At 33.9% G+C, this 20,527-nt stretch overlaps 1 protein-coding gene across 1 annotated transcript in view; it reads left to right on the forward strand.

Moving 5' to 3' along the window:
• Positions 1 to 20,527, forward strand: part of LOC111641898 (paired amphipathic helix protein Sin3a-like) — a 41,072-nt gene that overhangs the window by 14,979 nt on the left and 5,566 nt on the right. Inside the window, exons 2-15 of the mRNA XM_023388145.1 lie at positions 4,722 to 4,825; positions 7,582 to 7,717; positions 7,886 to 8,040; positions 10,583 to 10,862; positions 10,939 to 11,109; positions 12,067 to 12,153; positions 12,282 to 12,416; positions 13,050 to 13,274; positions 16,056 to 16,142; positions 17,764 to 17,882; positions 19,609 to 19,745; positions 19,932 to 20,029; positions 20,120 to 20,236; positions 20,301 to 20,458. Coding sequence (XP_023243913.1) covers positions 4,824 to 4,825; positions 7,582 to 7,717; positions 7,886 to 8,040; positions 10,583 to 10,862; positions 10,939 to 11,109; positions 12,067 to 12,153; positions 12,282 to 12,416; positions 13,050 to 13,274; positions 16,056 to 16,142; positions 17,764 to 17,882; positions 19,609 to 19,745; positions 19,932 to 20,029; positions 20,120 to 20,236; positions 20,301 to 20,458 — 1,907 coding nt within the window. The 5' untranslated portion in view covers positions 4,722 to 4,823. The remainder of the gene's footprint in view (positions 1 to 4,721; positions 4,826 to 7,581; positions 7,718 to 7,885; positions 8,041 to 10,582; positions 10,863 to 10,938; positions 11,110 to 12,066; positions 12,154 to 12,281; positions 12,417 to 13,049; positions 13,275 to 16,055; positions 16,143 to 17,763; positions 17,883 to 19,608; positions 19,746 to 19,931; positions 20,030 to 20,119; positions 20,237 to 20,300; positions 20,459 to 20,527) is intronic.

A 20,527-nucleotide genomic window follows, 5' to 3' on the forward strand; every position in this document is an offset into this window, starting at 1 on the left:
GTACATGCATTCGTAAATTTAGAATACTTTTTTCTGTACTATATTAAAAACTAAAATTTATTTGTTTGTAAGCTTAAAATAGATTTTTATTAACCATATATTAATAAAAATGCATTAATAAATAAAATACAGAACCGGGAATGGTAATTTGTGGTTTAGCCTAGTAATAAGTAGATTCGGAGACAAGTAAATTCGACTTATGTCGTTCTCCTGGAACCAATTACCGACGTAAGGCGAGGTATACCTGTAATATTATACAAATTTCTATAAAAATAACTTAAAATTAAAGAAAAGATTCGTTGATTTCTGGTTGCCAGCTCCCCTATCTCTATTTACACTGTTAAAATTACCTTGTTTAACGCTGTTTCGTTTAGCACTTTGTCGTCTAGGAATGCATCCCCTGCATTAAGCAGGGTCTTACTGTATAAGAATTGTCATTTCTTTCTGTACCAGTTTGTTTACTAGTGTCAATCTTGTTATGAATCAAGCCTTATCTAAAACTTACGATTACAGTAGACCCGCGGTAATCCGGCCCCTGTCTAATCCAGAACCCCCTATAATCCGACACGCCTATATGCAGCTGGTATGCAATGGGCTGAAGAGAATGGTGCATTGTACAACAAACTTTTACTTCTGAGGAGACTGAGAGACAAGACCTTACTCTTGCATTTAGCCAATGTAAAACAAAAGAAAATTGATGAATATTTGCATGCATCATAAAGTTATTTGTTTATCCATTTTCAAATTAAGATCATACATAGTATGTACCTTGGAAATACAAGTATGTAATTTGTCAGATTACAGGGTACTCCTTTGCAAAAAAGTTTTGGACTACAAGTGGTCGATGGCAGTACTCTATAGTCCGACAAATTCGATCATCCGACACCGCCTTGCAAAATGTTTGTTGGATTACCGCGGGTCTACTGTATTGATACTTTATTGAAATTTTATCAGAACAAAAAGAGTATAACACTTACAATATTGCTTTTAAGTGTGTGTCCTTAAACCATTACTTCGGTTTTAATCTCCTTATAACTTGCCGAAATGTAAAAAAAGAAACACTAAAGAAGTCAGGATATTTATTCAGATTAAACACTTTTCTGGATTCTCAGTTTTGTCTACAAATTCACACAATATTCAGTGATCTGATGTTATGGGTGGATGTGATGCGATGTAATAAAATGTGCTTTGATATTTACTGACGAACTCGTCAGTAAATATCAAAGCATTAGTTGTTATTGCTTCTGTTTTCCTCATCCTTCTCATTTATATTCAGTCATAGCTATTTGTTTTCAGAGATTTATATCAAAAGTATCAACAATAATATAATCGTTGTTATTTTTTTTCTGAATTTGCTGTCACACAAGAATAATCGTGACAAATTTAATTGTGTTGCCATAAAGAATGGCTCTATTTCGATGTCAAGTTCACAAATTCTTAGATAATTCTGTGAGAAAGCAAATTTATTTAGTTTAGAAGTGTCGGTATATACAACTGAATTAATCAATGAACCTTTAACAGTGGGTGAAGTTTAAAGAATGCTGTTTTTGATCCAGTTAATGGGTCATCTTCAGATGTGGACAATTGAAAATGGAATCCCTCAACTATCCATTTGAAGATGACCTGTTAACTGGGTCGAAATTGTTAGCATTCTTTAAACTTTTCTATTAAAAGTGCATTTATTAATTCAACTGAATATCACAGTGGCTATTCCATCCTCGTATATTAGACAGTTATATTCTCCTCAGATAGTCTCTGCTTTCTGTCTGTTATAGTAAAATGGTTCTCGTTACCACAAAAACTAGGCAAGCAAGAGCAGAGGTTTTTGTATGAAACGTGTAGGTTGTGGGTTCTGAATAGATTGGAAATTTGGAGAGCTGTGGAGGTGAGACATTGAAACCTGCAGTGGGTACTATGGATTGTGGTTGCTCCATTCAACTTGTTAATTGGTTTCAAACAATACTTCTATACTGGGTGTCCCTCCCTGCTCTACTATTTTACAGTTGTATGAAGATGGTTTAGTGTATTGTTTGCAGGGCTATAGTGTCTTATTTCATATAACCTGTAAATGGAAAACATTTTGTAGGCTATAGAAATTTTTGTCACAAATGGTTTGGCAGAAAAAGAACAGAAGTGGTAGAGCTAAAGTCTCTAAAAGCCGATGCATGTCGGCAGCAGAATTAACGTTGCAATCAGTGTCAAGGTCGCAAACCAACTGGTGGAACCAGTAGTGTCTTGACCTTGATACTTCTTAGAGATCGATTGCGTCTGTTCTAGAAGCTCATTGTCATTGTAATTTTGTTGCTTGAGTGCATTAAACAAGTTTTCTTGGATGTTATAATTGTAATACATTAGTTTACAATCCTCAGAGTGATGTCTGGAAAATATAATGTATCATTGCTATCATCATGAAAACAAAACTCTTCAGATGGCCTGTAATACTTTTTAAAAATTTTATACAGATTTATCTGATATTTTTATTTTGGAAACAAAGCTGTTTAGTGTGTCTTAGAGGCAATTTTACGTGAAAAGTATTTTCAAAATATACCATTGTCACATTCCTAATCCATTCAGGATGTCCAGTCCAATCTTGAGTAGTGTCGGGAGTATCATGAAGTGATTCTGCAAATTGTCTTGCAAAACGAGATGATACCACACGATATTCTTGACACGTTCACCTTGTACTCGTGTAACTCAACTACACAAGTACCAAGACGAGTACAATACATTTTGCAAATCTTGACCAGACAGTTGTGCCACATAGTGAGAATGACTTCATGCTAGTTTGTGCAGAGTATCAGCTATATGAATTAAATTAATAGCAGATAACACAATAGCAACCAGGAGTTGTGGGTTCAAGTCTTGTTTCGGGACAATTCTTCTCATCGAGAACCTTCTAAATTATTTATTAAATTTATCAAGAGGTGGCATCTAACACCTGCCTCTAGACCAAATTACTTGACATTTAATTAGTAATTAGTAGTAGCATTAATGTAGCCCAGCATAATTCTGCAATCATTTGGCTTTAATCTAAAATTGGTTTTGTAGATGTTTATCATAGTTCTGTAGTAAATATCACTGTTATTTTATTTTCCTTTACTCTGGTACTTTATGAACATACTCTGAGCTTTTGGTTGCCTATTCAAGGTTAAATTGAGTTATGCTTACAATCCCTGTGTATATTACACTACATAATAGAAAACTTACAGTATTATATATAAGTAGTACATACTGTGTTTATAGAAAAGAATTGCATAACTATATAGGAGCTGCAGTAAGGATCTAGAAGAACTACACGCAGCTAGCGAGCAATACTTTGGTCACTAAATAAGTATAATTCTCAAAACTAAGACATCTCTATACACATTCTAAGAGTACTTCATTACATTAAACTCATTTAACATAAAGTTTCCCCAGAAATTATGTGTAGGAATGTCTTAGTGTTGCAAATGACACTGATTATAAAAGTAACGAGCAATTATTTATTGTGACATCGTCAGAATGCCGGGCTGCAATTTTTAATTTATTTAATTTAAAATATATATGCCTTCCAAAATTAGTAGTGGCTTGTCCCTGTATCTCATACTTTTTCTTTAACCATAGAGTCCTGCTGGTCATCTATCGTAACATCTTTTGGGGGGAATTTTTTAAATTGGAATAATGTGACTTCGTGCTGCAAGATGTCTACTTACTGCAGATAATATTTGCAGTAGGATCACTATGTTAAGAGAGTACCGAGCGATTAATTAAAATTCAGTATTATTGTGCTAGGCCCACCAGTGGCCGAGTGGTCTTCGTACCCTAAACACTGGGAGTTTGGTCGTGGGTTCGCGCCGCGATCAGACAGGCTGGCTGCTTGGAGTTTTACGGGTTTTCTCCTTGCCAATAACGACTAAATAGGAGACCAGTTCTCCATAAAAGTCCTCCCGGAAGGCATTTGTTCCCTTCGTGTAACATCGCGCCCCAGAGAAGGCAACGGGAAACCACTCTGGATAGTAACCTTCCCTAGTAACACCTTGGTGTATTATTAACTAATTACTAATCTGTACCGGGTGTGGCTGAGGTCAGGAAAATTTGATATGGCACTATGAGATGAGATTATTGTGCTGTATCATTGTGGAGAAGGGAAAATATGTATTTTACAAGTACAGTAAAAAAAGTATCACTAACAACAGTAGTAGAAGATATCATTCAAGTGTTACATTAAGTTTATGCATATTGCAATAAATTTTGTTATAATGATAATTGTTGTAGCAAAATTTGACTGTGTATTATGGAATTTTGTGTGGAATCTTATTGTGGCCCAATAATAAATCATTTGCGCACCGGTGCCAGTCGGAATATCACCGCCATAGAGCCTGATTTGAGTAATGCATGGCTCCTGGTTGACATTTTCTGATATGTTTAAAGTGCCACACACATTTAGAATCTGGTCTCAGTATCATGTTTAATACTATGATACACCTCGTATCGTGATATTAACTTGGAGACTAAGTATTTAACAAGTGACTATACTCAATTATCTATTTTGAACTTTATTTTTATTATAGATTTTATAATAGAGAAATGAATTTGGCTGTAGACGGAGGCATTAGGCGCCATCTCGTATAAAATTTCATAATTATAAGGTTTTAGTAAAGATGTTTATATTTGAATAATTGTTACTTTAATATACTTTTTATTTTGTTATATAATTTTATGATATTTATTTTTCATTCCAGTTTTATTTAAATATCTCCGATATGTGAAAAAATCTTCATAAGAAGAGCAATTTATTTATAAAAGTGGAAAAAATTTATTGAAATGATCCTGCGAGAAGAAAAATGTAAGTAATTCTATGTTTAAGTTGTTTTTTTTTATTTAGAGTCCTCCTGTCAAATATATTACTAGGATATTATATGCATTAGCTGGTGTACCTATCAATTCTCAGTTTGCATTATTTCAGGAGGTGCAAAAGCATACGAGGGCCCAGTTGCTATTGGTCTGGTCTGAGGGATTTTCCCTTTTCAAAAAGTGCATTGGGATGCAAAGCCCGATGCAATAATGTTCTCAGACTGAGTTGTATGTTATACATTCAAAGTTTAGAGATTGACTGAAGCTGAAAGGTATCCAGCTTTGGAGGTTTAACAGTCTCCAACCAAAGCTGAATAATACTGGCAATTACATCTGACTTGCCAGAAGCAGGCAAAGAACCGACCCACTGACATTTGCCAATTGAAAATAATGTGCGAGTGGCCACTTCCGATGGAATGGCAATTGCGGTACAGACCTGTCAGAAGAGTTGTACATGATAGGGATTGAGAAATTGCCTTTTCCCTCACCCTTTGCCCCATCTTCCCATAGAAAACTCTTATATGCGACACTTGAGGATGGGATTATGAGACCGGACCTGCACTGGGTATATATATATATATATATATGTATATCCTTTCAGACTGCTGACTTTCATTAGAAGGGGACCTTCCACCAGATTACCAAGTGGCAACAAAATATCCGAATTCTCGACAAATATTATGCTAGGTGCAGCTGTAGAATGCTTAAATGCACAACTGCAGATAACACTCTATGTCCAGAAGGTTTGAACAGTTTAAGACGACAATACTTTTTGTAGTTTTTTAGTGTTGTGTCCCTAGTTTCTTTATTGTTCGTCAGATTCTGTTTAGTCTTAATTCCACTGTTTCTTTTTGTTGGCTTTTGTCATTGCGTGCTCTTATCCATCTGAGTTGTTGTCCTTGTCAGCATTCTTGTTTAATAATAAATTATTATAACTAGTATTTAGAAATAAGTTAAATTTAAGTTTTTTTGCTTTTTTTCATTGTTTCATTTACGTTATTCTGCTTCTTATAGCAATTAATAGCTTACATTCTGTATTAATACCCTTATGTATGCTGCTCAGTGAGAGCCTTCCTTTATCTTCTTTCGATCTGCTCTCCCTCCTTGTTTTTTTCTCTTATCCTCCCCCTCTTTTTCCTCCAGCTAAACATTTAATGTATGAGTGTTGTGTTTGTTTAATTCTTCAAGAAAACAGTTTGAATCTTATTAAACCTGATGCGGATCTGTGAAAAGGGTCAAAATCTTTTGTTTAAATAAATTAAAATGTTGCTGAAAAAGTATTTAAAGTGTTGTTCAAGCATTTTATCATTATAAGTAAACATACTAAATATTAAAAATAATTTTGTCTATATTTTAAACTGTTTTGCCAACTGCTGGTCAAGCTGGCCCATTGCTGCATGGGTGACAATGCAAATGTCACCCTATTTCCTCTGAAATGAGCATACAGTTAGTACCAACTGAATGCAATCTCTCGCCACTGAGTACATGAAAGAAAAGTCCACGATAATAGACATCGCCTAGTGTATGGGATGTTGTGTACTCTCAGCTTTGTCAAGATGAAGTTTCCAATAAACTAACACTTAATTGTTAATATAATGATTTAAAACAATTTTAATTTTTAACTGAAACAAATTTAATTTTCTTATTAAACATGGAACAATCGTCTTAAGAATTGGAAACTGTGAAGAGATTTTGCTCAATTCTGATTCTAATTGTCCCATCACTAATTACGATGAAATATGAATACATTTTTTACAGTAGTCATACATTTGTAATATGGTGCCTTTTCTAGTTGCCAGTCGACACAGTTTTGCTTGCTTTGATTTAAGTCAATTGCATGCAATTGCATAAACAAATATAATATCTTACTGTAAGTTATATTTTGTTTTAAGTGGGATATAAACTTCTTAACTAGAAATCTCTTTATACTTAAATTTTTCTTGTGAATATTAAGAGTGAGGAGACTGGATATCAATGGACAGAATCGCAAAATGTCTGGATCAAACTAGCTGTGAAAATGATTGTGAATGCAATTCATGCTCAAACCCACAATCTCGGAGTGACAAGTCGACACTATCCAAGTACCGACTACAAGAGGTTAAATTCTAGTTCAAGAATTTAGTGACGACAAAGTGACCTTTCATACATTTCTGGCAGCGACTGCATTGTAAATGAAAGTACAAATCTTTTCGGCCACCTTCTGGAGCCAGCATCGTGCTTCTATAGAAGATTTTCTTCTTTTCTTGCTGAAACATACAAAAGGTCAGTTTGTCATCATTTGTGTAGCACATGTGTTGTAACAAGAATACTACGTAATCTTTAAGAACTTCGTAAATGTATGAATTTGTAGAGATAAAGCCATGTATAATGGAACAAACATGGAAGGAATTGTTGGTGATGTGCATCTGATTCTTCTCCTATATTATTCAAGATAATAGTAATTGTTGTGTTGCTTACTGTGATCTAGCAGTGCAACAAGCACGACTAACTGGCTCGTGGCATTATTAGATTTGATTTGCAACATTGCCAAACTCTGTGTTATTCTGATCTTCTATTTTTTATCATTGTTGTATAACCTAGTGACCAGTATAATATTGTAGGCTAGGTTATATGGCAACGAACTTATATTTGAAATAGTTTTTTCGTTAAACAACACTCGTGGCATATTAAAAATCAAATATTTGTTGTTAGTAATACTTAATGTAAGGCTTACACAGGAAGTTAATTAATTTTTTTTTATGTTTTCAGGAATAAAATTGATTCGGTTAATATAAATCAGTATAATGATTCGTCGAATCTGCAGTGTGCCACGGCACGTGCCAGCTGCATTCAAGAACAGGTGCAACAGCAACACTTGATCCATCAGCTGCAAGCACATAATCAGGTATTCTAATATTCATTAACCGGTTCACTCTAATTTTAGCATAAATCTGCATTACGGAAGTAATGCGTTTGCAATATTTTAACAAAAATAATTGCATAAAAGCATATGTTATAAAAGTATTTTGACCTTAAGTTATCGTTATTAATGCTGTTAACATTGTTTATGTAGATGCATATGTCACAGGTCCAAGACTCGTCACACATTCAGCGCCTGAAAGTGGAAGATGCTCTGACATATTTAGATCAAGTGAAGTTGTCTTTTGGTACTCAACCACATATTTATAATGAGTTTTTAGATGTTATGAAAGAATTTAAAACACAAAGGTACTTAAAAAATGTTTTGTAAATTAAATTTTTCAAAGGTAAATCATACACTTCCAGTAGTATTTACATACAAATGTTTATTTAATATCTTTAGTCTTTTGTTAAAATAAGTTAGGGGTATAAATGTCAAAGCTCTCACTAGCTTAACCCTCCGTAAGTCGCTAGGAATGGGGCCCTTACTTGAGTCGCATGGGTCTTACAGACCCAGTGTTTTTAATATGAAATAATTCAATTTTATCTATCGCGTAAAGAAACTACAGTTTCTTAGTTGGATTCTGCGCTTTGTTTTCTATCTAGTGATATAAATTACTTGCGTATTGACAAAATGAATTTNCGTTGCTATGCAAAAAATTTTAACAGCATGTTAATCTAATTAAAAAGTTTGAGGAATATTAATTTTTTCAAATTTTTCAAAAAATATTTAATAGTAAAAAATTTTGACTGAAAATCGCGTCGGGTCTGTCAGACCCATGCGACTAACAGAAGGTTAAGTGTTCTTTTTGCATTCAGTTTAACGAACAGATGAGCAAGAAATGGGAGGGCCAACTGTCGTACTAACAAATTTGCCACTCTGCGCGCAACCTATAAATCTTGATAATACTGTGGCATTACTCTGCAAGATACGGACTTCTTCACAGAGTGCCAGTTCTTGGCCGTGTCATCTTCTGAATACAATATGTATACTGGTATGTTATATATATCTGCAAAGCATATGATGAACAAAAAATAACTTATGTTGTTCAAATAGTTCTATTAAGATCATATGGTTCCTGTTAAATAAATCTATGTATTTGTCTTGCATTTTATGTCTATTACAATACACTTTTTGATTTGCTTGAAATTTGGTTACATAAACTATATATGCTTATTACACTTATATAACCAACTGACAAGTAGAATAACTTGACAATAGGATGTTCTGCTTCTTACTCTGTCTCTAACAACCTTAACTGTATTGTAAGCATGTGTATGCTGTTATATTCCTCCTTTACCGTGAAAATGCTTAAGCTAGTATGAACTTTCATGTTCGGAGAGCAGAATCGATTGAAAAATCTTCGAATGAACAGTATGCTACAACATGTAAATACATGGGCTATACAAATCGAATCAGTCTGGAAAAATTAAACCAAACAAATGACCGAACATCACCAGATTTCCTGTTATTTTATTATGCAACTATTTACGGTTATGTAAAAATTGAGATGGAAATTGGCATAATGTCAAAAGCCAAACCGTGCCACAATCCGTAATCGAATGCAGAGAATGATGTCGACGTGACGGTTTGCTTACGATACGAAGATGTGGTGGCTGAAGGTAGCCGGACCTCCGACCTCTTTCGGCTTTTCCTCTACTGGAAGGAAGAGAAGGGAAGTAAAGATGACGAGAAAAATTTATGCCTTGTGCCATTGAATTGGGATTTAGAACTCGTAAGGATTGACAGTAAACAAATCTTTAATGCAAATTAAATTATATACATGATGGTTCAGTTAACAAAGGTAAATATATCTTGGTTGAGTGACTTTTGGGTCGTACTATACATACGTTTAGAAGTGAAAATTGGCTCAAACTTCAGATGGAATAAGTTAATAACATGCCTCCAATTTTCCAGAGTTCTTAGTTTGAATAGTTGAACTAGCAGTTCTTAGCTATTAGGTTGTTGCAACGTAAATGTATATTTATTTTAGCCTTAAAGCCTTAACCTTAGTAATTTTAAGGCTAAAAAATAAAAATCTGTTAATGTTTGGTTATTTGTTTGGTTCTACACGTGTCTTTTCCGTGAAATTTAGTAAACAACTATAGGTTATAAGCTTTAAAAAGTGATAGAAAATAGAAAATTTTGAAGGTATTACATTTGTAAATTGCTTTATAAATGAATTAAAATGTATTTTTTGTTAACATTTACTAAATTACAAATCAAACAATTGATTAAATGCTGTAAAATTAAGCTTTAAGTTTAAAAAATATACATTTTAATCTAGATAACAGCTACAAGTGATGCGTATTAAACTGTCGTTGCTAAATTGAATTGTTAGCAAATGCAAAAGTTGTATTCGGGGTGTACCAGTCGACCCCCCCCTATAACACTGTTGATAATTCCGTTTTATATGAATTCCGTGTTGTACGAGTCACTTAGATTTTACGAATACGTGTCCCGGGCTGTAAATGGCTCACGTATTTGTAAAATCTAAGTGACTCGTACAACATGGAATTCATATAAAACGATGGGGTCTTCTATTTTGCATTTGCTACTAGTTCATGTTTGCAAATACTTTTAAAAAAACTGCTTAACGGCGTAAATTTCTCTTCAAAAAATGCCAAAACGGAGTTCGATTTTGATACGATGTTCACAGTTTTGTTTCCGAACGAAATTATTTAGCTTAAATATTTAGAAAATTGGACTTTTTCTAGTTTAAACGAGCACAGTTAAAGATAAAATTTTTACTACAGTTGAACAGAAAGCTTTAGATACTGTAGAGGAATGAATTAGTAATTTAGGTGATTTAAAACTTTTCAAATAATAATTTTTATACTTTTCTTCTAGTATTGATACGTCAGGTGTTATTCATCGCGTATCAAATTTATTTAAGGATCATCCCGAACTGATAGTCGGATTCAATACATTTCTGCCTCCCGGTTACAAGATAGAGCTTCACCCTAACGATCGTGTGAATGTCATTTTTCCCAATTTGAGTACCTCGTCATTCAGGCTGTCGTCTGTGATAAAACCTCACAGCAAAGCGGAGGGAAACCACTCGAGTAGCATCACCGAAAATAAACCGGAAGACACAAAGACGACCCCTAAAACAAAAGAAGAAAATAAAGTAAGTCGTAGTTGTAAATATAAGATAAAGAGCAGCTTGAAAATACATTATTGGCAATGTTTGTGTGATTTATTAGGAATCGGTAACGGTTAAAACAGAAGAGAAAAAGGACAAAGACGTTCCCGTAACCGTGAAAGTCGAAGAAATCGAAAAATCTTCGAACGTCCCGAACGCCACCGAGGAAGTAACTCAAGAAAATCAGAAGGAGGAATTTAATCATGCAGTAAATTATGTTAATAAAATTAAAGTAAGTAATGTTTTTTAATTACATTAAGTTCGCTTTGCATTCCTCTAAGGAGATAATTCAGTTTGGTTTAATGGATTGTGGTGAAAGTTTTGTTTATTGGTGAAAATTAATGTTGTGACAATGGCATTTTGCCAGGGCAACAGCAAAATTCGCTTTATCGGCATTTAAAAATGGCAACAACTTGCTTTTTCGGGTATTTGCTTTAAGGCAAGTCAACCGTAGTAGTATGATTTATAGTAGTGTGGAAATTTGATTGGTTTCTAACTTAAACACAGTTTGGTGAAAGTCTAGGATGTTTTGGTGTGGATAAAATTAGAGCATAGCAGTTATGGCACGATCATTTTGACTACTAAGGCAAGGCACTCAAGGCTACCGGATTTAGCAGTATTTCATTTAGTCAGATTACCTGTTAGGGGTGGTTGTTGACTTATTGCTTACGTCACTTATAATCGATTGACTTTACGACCATGACTGCCAACTGGTATGTTTGGCACCGCAAGTTATGCCCAGTTGCGTGTACAATAACGTGCAACGATGATTGATGATTGTTTTCTATAAAATTTTAAAGTTAATCATCAAATTATGCAACAGATATTGAATTTAATTTAATACATAATAAATCAACTTAATGTGAGCGGGCGGTTGGAGAGGATGGGTTGCAAAGAAGGAAATACGTCTCATATTCTCCAGGAAGCAACACCCTTCCATTTTCTTTTACCAAGACAGATGTGATTTTATAATTCTTTGTTACTCCTACTAAAAAATGCTTTGTATGAATGTTTTTATCTTACTTTTGCTCTAAATTCTACCCAAGCAATCTGTCCGCACTTATCTTTGTTCTCAAGATGTTTAAACAAACCAAAGCTATAATTTGTTTGTAAATTACAGTTTTGTTGTGTTGTATCAAATCTTCTTTATGTGTAAAAATAAAAATAATGTATTTTGTTTCGTTTACAGAGCAGATATCACGATCAACCAGAAGTTTACAAGAGTTTTTTAGAGATTCTGCATCTCTATCAGAAAGGACAGAAAAGTTTGAAGGATGTAAGTATCGTCGTGTCGTTCACATGTGCCGAATGGCATAAAATCTTAGTTCAGTTAGAGTGAAATTTTATTTGATTTGAGTTTTGGTTATCGTAATAATGATATTTTAATTATTTCTCTATCTTTAGGGCGTTCAGACGAACGTCAGTGTCTTCACTGAAGCCGAAGTCTACGCCGAGGTAGCGAAGCTCTTTCAGAATCAGCAGGATTTGCTCGAAGAATTTGCACAATTTTTACCCGAGTCAAACAGCAATACTATAATGGTGAGTGGAAATTGTTTTGCGCAACTTTGCAAAATAAAAAATCGTAACTGTGAGAGTTAAAGAAGTAATCACTTTGCTCAATAATATTCTATTCAAATTAACAATGATAAATGAAAGTCTTACGTCGTATTACAGTTTGTCATAATAGATAATTCTAAGCAAAAATAGGTTATTTAATAAGAAATGAACAATGATAAAACACTGTTCAAAGAGCTTTTTTTGAACAGTTAATATCTAGAAACAAAGTTCGGTGTCTTCCAAAGAATACTACCATTTTAAATTATTGTAATTATATTCATTACAATGTTCTTGAATAATAATTAACAGTAAAACTTTGGAAAAGATTGAATTGCCAATTACAACTTCTCAGTTCATGTTCGTCACATCACACAGTATACATTCAGCTGTTGTTTAAATTATTCCTACATTAGCAGTTTTTGACTTGGCTTTCTTGATATCTTGGCATCACAAGATTCCGTGATACATAATAAATTATTTCAAGTTCAAATAATTGATTGTGTATCAGTGATGTCATGGATATACTAAAGTTAATTGATACAAATATCCTTAAATATTGTTGTAAAAGCTTTTATTCTGTAATATTAGGTATTAATAAAGACTTTTGTTTAAAAGGCTTCTGTCAAATCTCAGAATGAAAAACAGGTGGCTGGTAACGGAAAACAGTCGAGCAGCGGGAAACAGTCTTCCGCCAGCGGTAAACAGTCGCCGACAACTGAAAAGCAGTCGCCGAACAACAGATACGAGGTCAAGAAATCTCCCTCGCCGTCTAATAGCATATCTAAACCGGTTCTTCCGGCCAAAAGGGCCAATTCTATGTCTTCAAATATACCAAATAAAGTAAGTGTCATTAGATTTTAATCAAGTTTATCAGTTTTTACGTATCATAAGTTTGTGCTACTCTGCTTAGATTGTACGAATGATGAGTGTGACTAACAATACCAAAAACTATTAGAATGTAATCTAGAAGTCATTTAGGTTTTGTTGATTTGATTTACATTTTGTAACTGTATTATTTACCAAACAAACTGTTCATAAAAACTGGCCAGACTTAAAAGATGTGACACTCATTTATGTAATGACTAACATTGTTGTCATATTCATCATCATTATTATTATTAATGTGTAATGTATAAATCACATCTATAAGCATCCATAGATGGAGTGAAACATTTTGTAGTGCAGTGGCTAACGTTACCAAAGATCTTTTGATTTCTACCAGAAGAGCATAGAAGAGTGGAGACACTGTATAAAAAAATTACTTTATGTTGAAAAATAAAGCATTAAATTCAGTTTTCTTCTTTTTATTTACGTTTTTCAGGACTTTTTGAATACCCCAAACGTCTTGACGTGTTTTATGCCGATAATTTAACAGATTTTCAAAGTGGTGAACCTGAAGCATCGGCACTATTAAGCTGTATGGCCGCTCACGGTTATGCGCATTGTAGGCCTTCCTGACTTGCAATAGGATCGAGCAGCTTGGGTAGGAGATGCAGAATGGTTCTGGTACTACTATGATAAGTTATGAAAATGGGTTCAAATTCAAACTGACTTGTCTCGTGGCCTATTGACAACAAATATGTATAAAATATAGTGCATTGTCTTGGAATTGATTTTTTTTTTTTGTCTTTCTGCTAAAAGTTATGGCCAAAAACAAATACAAATAATGGCCTATTGTCGGACTACATTCTGGATAATGTACGAATGCTATGTAATTTGAAGAATTAGGTTGCCTTCCTACATTAAATTTAGCAATTAGAATTGAATAGTTTTTTGCTGGTTTTAAAACCAGACGATTGCCGGATTATATCGGGCTATATTATTACTGCTATGAATAATTAAATGCTAAGTAATTTGGCATTACATGTAGGCGTTAGGCACTATTCTTGCTAAATTTAATAATAATAATAATTAATTTAGAAGGTTTTGGAAGAAAAAAATAGACACGAAGAGGGACTATTCCAATATAATCCTGCAATCCTTTGGCTTTAATATATAACTGTTGGTTTTTAGATGTTTATATAAATTTAGTACATTCTGCAAGAAAAGCTCAAATCGGATTGGGAGTCGAGACTGTAATTCTCAATGCCGTGCAATTGTATTCTCGCTTAATGACTGTCTTCTAAATTAATTGGGCTGGAAGCAAAGATTGGATGGATTGTGGTAATATGTGAGATCCGAATAGCCTCTGGGTCTAATTAACAATTTAAATATAACGTTAAAATTATAAAGTAAAATATTATTTCATTTTGGTGTGAAAATATCGTTTTTCTAACGTGGGAAAACTGATAAAAGAGCCACTTCCTTTAACGGAAGTTGAAGCATCCTTTGTTTTCCGCTTATCTATCACAAATCTCACCACCCTGGGAAATGCCGACCCCTCAATAATTCCCCTTTTCATCCATTCACGTGAGTAAAGAAAAATAAGCTGATTGGTCACAAATCATGAGATATAGTCAAAGATCGGCATGATTCGAGGAGTACGTCGGGGAATCTCATATTGGAAAGAAGTTCCCATATTGTCTCCCTAACGCCAACGCCCTTAGTCGTCTCCAGTCAAGTATACTAATGAGTTAATTTAGGAGAATAGAAGAAAATATATAATATTGTGCCCAGCAAGACCTCTCCATGAAATGAAGTATAATCACAAAATACAGAAGATCAAGATAAAGTAAATTGAGGTAGTTTGTTTATAAATGAATTTGTGAGCTCTCTCTCTCGAAGCGTATATTTTAAGCAATTGCTTATTATTTCATTCGTTTAATTATATCTTGATTTATGTAATTTTATTTACTTTTATTTTATTAAATCTTTTATTATTTGGTAAGGAAATGTCTTATCTTTGTCTGAATCCAATTCCATGCCTCCACACGCCTGTTAATCTGTGTATTATAAATGTGATTAACTGGTGTCGGGAAGTCCTGACGAGGAAGAAGGTGAATTCGCCGTCACCAAATTCCGCTCTAAATTTAACTGTAAGTCCCTCCGCACTCGAATTTCCTTAAATTGGGAAAAGCCATTCTCTTGGACAACTAGAGAGCTAGTTTCACCAACTAGAAGCCGATTAAGTGATACAAGAGTAATAAACTACTCTGTACCCCCGGCTAATCTCACATAATATAATCACATTGCTACTATACAATAAGCAGTAGTTTGGATTAAAGTCCTACTCCGGATTAATTTTCTTTCTTTCCGAATATTTTAAATCGGTTAATGTATAAGTATCAGTTTGAGAATTGTCTGTGATGATAGAGATGGAGGAGTTTCCATTAATACACTTCATAAAAGTATTTCCATATTTGTCTGTATTCACTATTGACTTGCATTTCTTTATATGCAACTCCGCTAAACTAAAAACTCTGTACGGTAATTAATTTACAATAGTTCTCACCAATATTTTTTGTATTATATTTAATATTATACTCTGTAATGGAAACAGGCAGATTGTGCTTACGCTCTTATGTCATGTATAAATGTATTCCTATTTATTATTAATATACAAAGCATATATTGTATATATATTATTAACTCATTACATTGTCCTATTTATTATTAATATACAAAGCATATATTGTATATATATTATTAACTCATTACATTGTTAATATCTTGTTTAATTAGAAGCCAAGAACAAGAAATCCAAGATTTTCTTCCTTTTCCGACGCCGCGAAATACGGTACGTTGAAGGAGTTCTCTTTCTTTGATAAGGTAAGAAATTTTGTTTTCCGCAAATCTATTACATTGAATTAGGGAAAGATGATAATTAATTGGAACAAAACCTATTAAATCATAGATTTTCTTCCTAAATATCTTTAATAGTGTATAAATCCTGGAAAATCTTGCAATGTTCAGCTACTATACATTAAAATCGAAGTACACACTACGTCTTATTCACTTTGGGTGCGGGTTTATTCAATGATTATTAAAAAATTGTGCGTGCGCCAAACACTTAATTTTTGTGAATAGTTTACGGGTTGCAGCATAACAGGTGATAGTTTGGATGGTGTTTAACATCAATAAGCAATTGATGTGCCAAATTTTAGAATCATTTCAACTCCTTGCATCTGTCGTTAAATGTTGTTGTTATATGCCGCTACGTAGCTAACTGTGCCACGAACCACCGAAAGTTGTCAAAATTAAGGCAAAGTGGACTGAAATGTAAGTCAAGGCTGATTTTTACCCTTTAAAACTTGAAAAAATATCATTTAATATTTACCCAATAGAATATATTCCTTTCTTTTTGACTCGTAATGGCCATTTTATAATTTGACTGGAACGTAGAGTACAGTCGACCCCCCCTATAACACTGTTGATTATTCTGTTTTATATGAATTCCATGGTACGAGTTACTTAGATTTTACAAATATGTGTGCCGGGCTGTGAACGGCTCATGTATTTGTAAAATCTAAGTGACTCATACAACATGGAATTCATATAAAATGGAATTATCAACAGTGTTATAGGGGTGCCGACTGTATAGTAGCAAGAGTTCTGCTAATTTTATTTGCATCATACCACTTCACTAGACTATAAATCACACGGAAGAATTTTTTAATATATTATGGAAAGACTATAACACGTAATAGAAGTTTGAATGAGAATTAATTATACAGTAGAACCTCGAAAACTCGGCTCTCGATAACCTGGCACTCCGGATAACTCGGCCACACCCTGGCAGGGAAGAAAAATCCTTAGTTAATTAATTTTCGTTATAGACAGCTTTACAAAAGCATAAAAGCTTTCATAAAGTATTTTTCTGAGGTCTGTCTTATCAGGTAAATTACTGTACACAGTGTATTCATTAATTTTCATTTTCATGTAGCAAAGGCTTTATGCCTTCATAAAGTACGTACTTTTCCTTTGTTTAAGGATATTTGGGCAGTTTATTCTCTGTTGTATTCTCAAGCAAACAATACATACAAGTACAGTACAATATTTTCTGAGGAAACACTCATACTTATCCTTTTTTAACCCCATTTCCGATAACCTGGCATTTTCACAAACTCGGCCACCCTTCGGTCCACATTAGGCAGAGTTTGAGGTTCTACTGTACCACTTTTATATTATGCAGTTTGCGATGTATATTTCAGTTTTAGTGACATTGTTCTAAAGTCAACCGACGATAAGCTGCAAATTTTCCGTACAAAACCTATAAAATTGACACCCAGCTATATTACATGTACATGGACTTTCACATGTGACTCTGTCATATGTGGACTTTGCATCAGATTAGTGTAAAATATATGCAACTTAATGTAGTACTTTGACTGTTACGTATTTTTCCACTGATGATTAACTTTAAATTTATTCCTTTTCAAATATTTAACAGGTGCGAAAAGCTCTCAGAAGTCAGGAAGTGTATGAAAATTTTCTCAGGTGTATAGTTTTGTATAATCAGCAGGTGGTTTCACGACACGAATTAATATTTTTAGTTACTCCATTTTTGGGGTAAGTACCTCTTGAAAACCTTTTTTATTTTATTTTTTAAGGAATTGCCATTGTTTGTTAATATGGGGGGTGGAAAGTAACTAGGCATCGGGAAATCACGATACTTTCTATAATTCTAAGACAAATATGATGAAAATTATTTCAAGTGTACCTTAATAAATGGAAATATGGCTGCATACTGTACAATTCAGTTTAGGCATTGGTGCCGTTTACAAATGACATCTTCCTCAGATCTTAATGTGGATTGACAGCCACATTTCTTCATCTAGATTACATTGTTCCAGGTGAATTGCAGCATTGCATTCATTTGCTGTACACCACCATCTCTGCACAGCAACTGCTGATTTCCACGTCTCGTAGTTTGCAGTAATCTGAGCTCGCTCCCAAACAGACAAGCAGTCGGCCACTTTTTCCCCCTGCACATGTTGCCTCTCGGTCTCTGCCCATTCCACCAATGCAGGAATTATAAAGTACCATTAATTGCTGTACATGCACGCAGATTTTATTGTAATTTACTATAATTTTTATAATAATAATAATATTAATATTTTAATGGCTAGTTACTTTTCACCCACCCTGTACTTTTAACACTAATTAAATGAATGTTTTCTATGATAATTTCAGTTCAAAGCAATATTCTAGAAAAGTAGTTTACATTTAAGGCAATATCCTTTAAACGTAGTTTTTTTGCTTAATTTTTCAAAAAGAAAACTATTCAAATTCTATTTATATTAATGCAAAATGCTCTTGGTTATCTGAGATAAATGAAGAAATATTCAGATTTACTATCATGAATTGAATGAGAATTTGGATTAGCCATCTACTCTGGAGATAGGTTCAAAAGTAGAGAAATGCTACAACTTTTTGTACATACAGTAGAGCATTGGATTATCCCAATAAACCAAAACATCAGTTAACCAAAAGTGTTCCAGTCGGCAAATTCAAATTTCTGCTAGTGCTGTTGTACTGCAGGACTTTCCCTCTCTGCGAACCTAAACTGTACTACTTTACAAATATATATCTTATATAAGACATATATTAAACACAAAACTGTACTGTATATATTTTGTATCATATTTTTTCATAAATGATCAGTTATCCGAATAATCCCAGTCCCAATTGTTCCTGATAATCGATGTTCTACTGTACTTTGACTCAAATTCCTGTAGCAGGCATTACTGAACCACAAACAGAACTGGTTCCATATTTTCCAAAGTCTGTGCAAAATACAAATTATAAGAACTTTTCTAGACGCAGAGGGCCGAGCATTAGTCGGCTCTGTTATGCATCCGTCAAGTCGTACATTAATTTGATTTGAGTCTCGTTTCCATCTGCAAATTTCCAATGGTGATGGTGAATGATGGCCATAGTTACTATGGAAACAATCCCACAAACATTACGTCATGTGCCGAATATTTTCTGCCACTGCTAAGATGCATTACTTTTGATAATAAGGTAAATGTAAGTCAGACCTCGGAACACTAGAATCTATCGCATTCTGTCTATTGGGTCCTTTTTGTAACTTCAAACGCTACCCCCTTCAATGGAGTAAACTTCTATGTCTTTGTCACCAAATGTTAGCTATTATTATACTATTTGAACATGTTTATTATAGACGTACAGTAATTTTGATCTCGTAGTTAATCGAGTGCTTTCTAATAAGTTTTATGATTATCGAGTACAAGTCGCAGAGAGCATCATTTTAATTTTATGTTAACTTTTTCAGAAAGTTTCCCGAATTGATTAAGTGGTTTAAAGACTTGTTGGGCTACAAAGAATCGGGAAATAACATAGAAGTTATACCGAGCAAAGTGGCAAACCAAGAATATCAGAGAGTGAATAATGATTTAGCAATGGAAATTGGTAAGTTTAAAACTTTTAAATTGTTCTTTCGGCAATGCGATGACTACTACCATTCGTTGGCATAATATTTCCGGGCTGTCAAGAGCTTGCAGTGGCCTGGACCTAATAGCCTTTTGTTTTTTAAACAAGTTAAATACGTAGAATGTTTTGTAGATTATTCTAGCCTGATATTTAAAATTATTTCAGATTATTCTTCGTGTAAAAAGTGTGGCGTAAGCTACAGAGCTCTTCCAAAGAATTATGTACAGCCGAAATGTAGCGGTCGTACAAATTTATGTAAAGAAGTAAGTTACTTATTTGAAGTTAAGATCTGTTATATTAATAGTTTATTGTGGTTGGTTATTTCTGGAATGAAGTAAAAAAAATATTTTCAGGTATTAAATGACACTTGGGTTTCTTTCCCTTCTTGGTCGGAAGACTCGACGTTTGTCAGCTCCCGCAAGACGCAGTACGAAGAATACATTTACCGATGCGAAGACGAGCGATTTGAGGTAATAATCTCTAAGTTTGTTTTGATGTAAAATAATTGTTTACCGACATTGTTTTTATTTTCAGCTGGATGTTGTACTGGAAACTAATCTGTCAGCAATAAGGGCACTGGAGGGTGTCTTGAAGAAAATTGGTCGGCTGCCCCAGGAAGAGAGATCGAAGTTTCATCTGGATGACACTCTGGGAGGCACGTCGACAGTCACCCATCAGCGTGCAATTAGGAGGTAAGTCAGACGAATATGTTTTCATTTTAATACATGATTTATCTACGTGTTGAAGAGTGTGACAAAATG

The sequence above is a fragment of the Centruroides sculpturatus genome, unplaced genomic scaffold, assembly GCF_000671375.1.
Source record: "Centruroides sculpturatus isolate CEXI.00-Female unplaced genomic scaffold, Cexi_2.0 scaffold1373, whole genome shotgun sequence".
Classification (NCBI taxonomy): Eukaryota; Metazoa; Arthropoda; class Arachnida; order Scorpiones; family Buthidae; genus Centruroides; species Centruroides sculpturatus.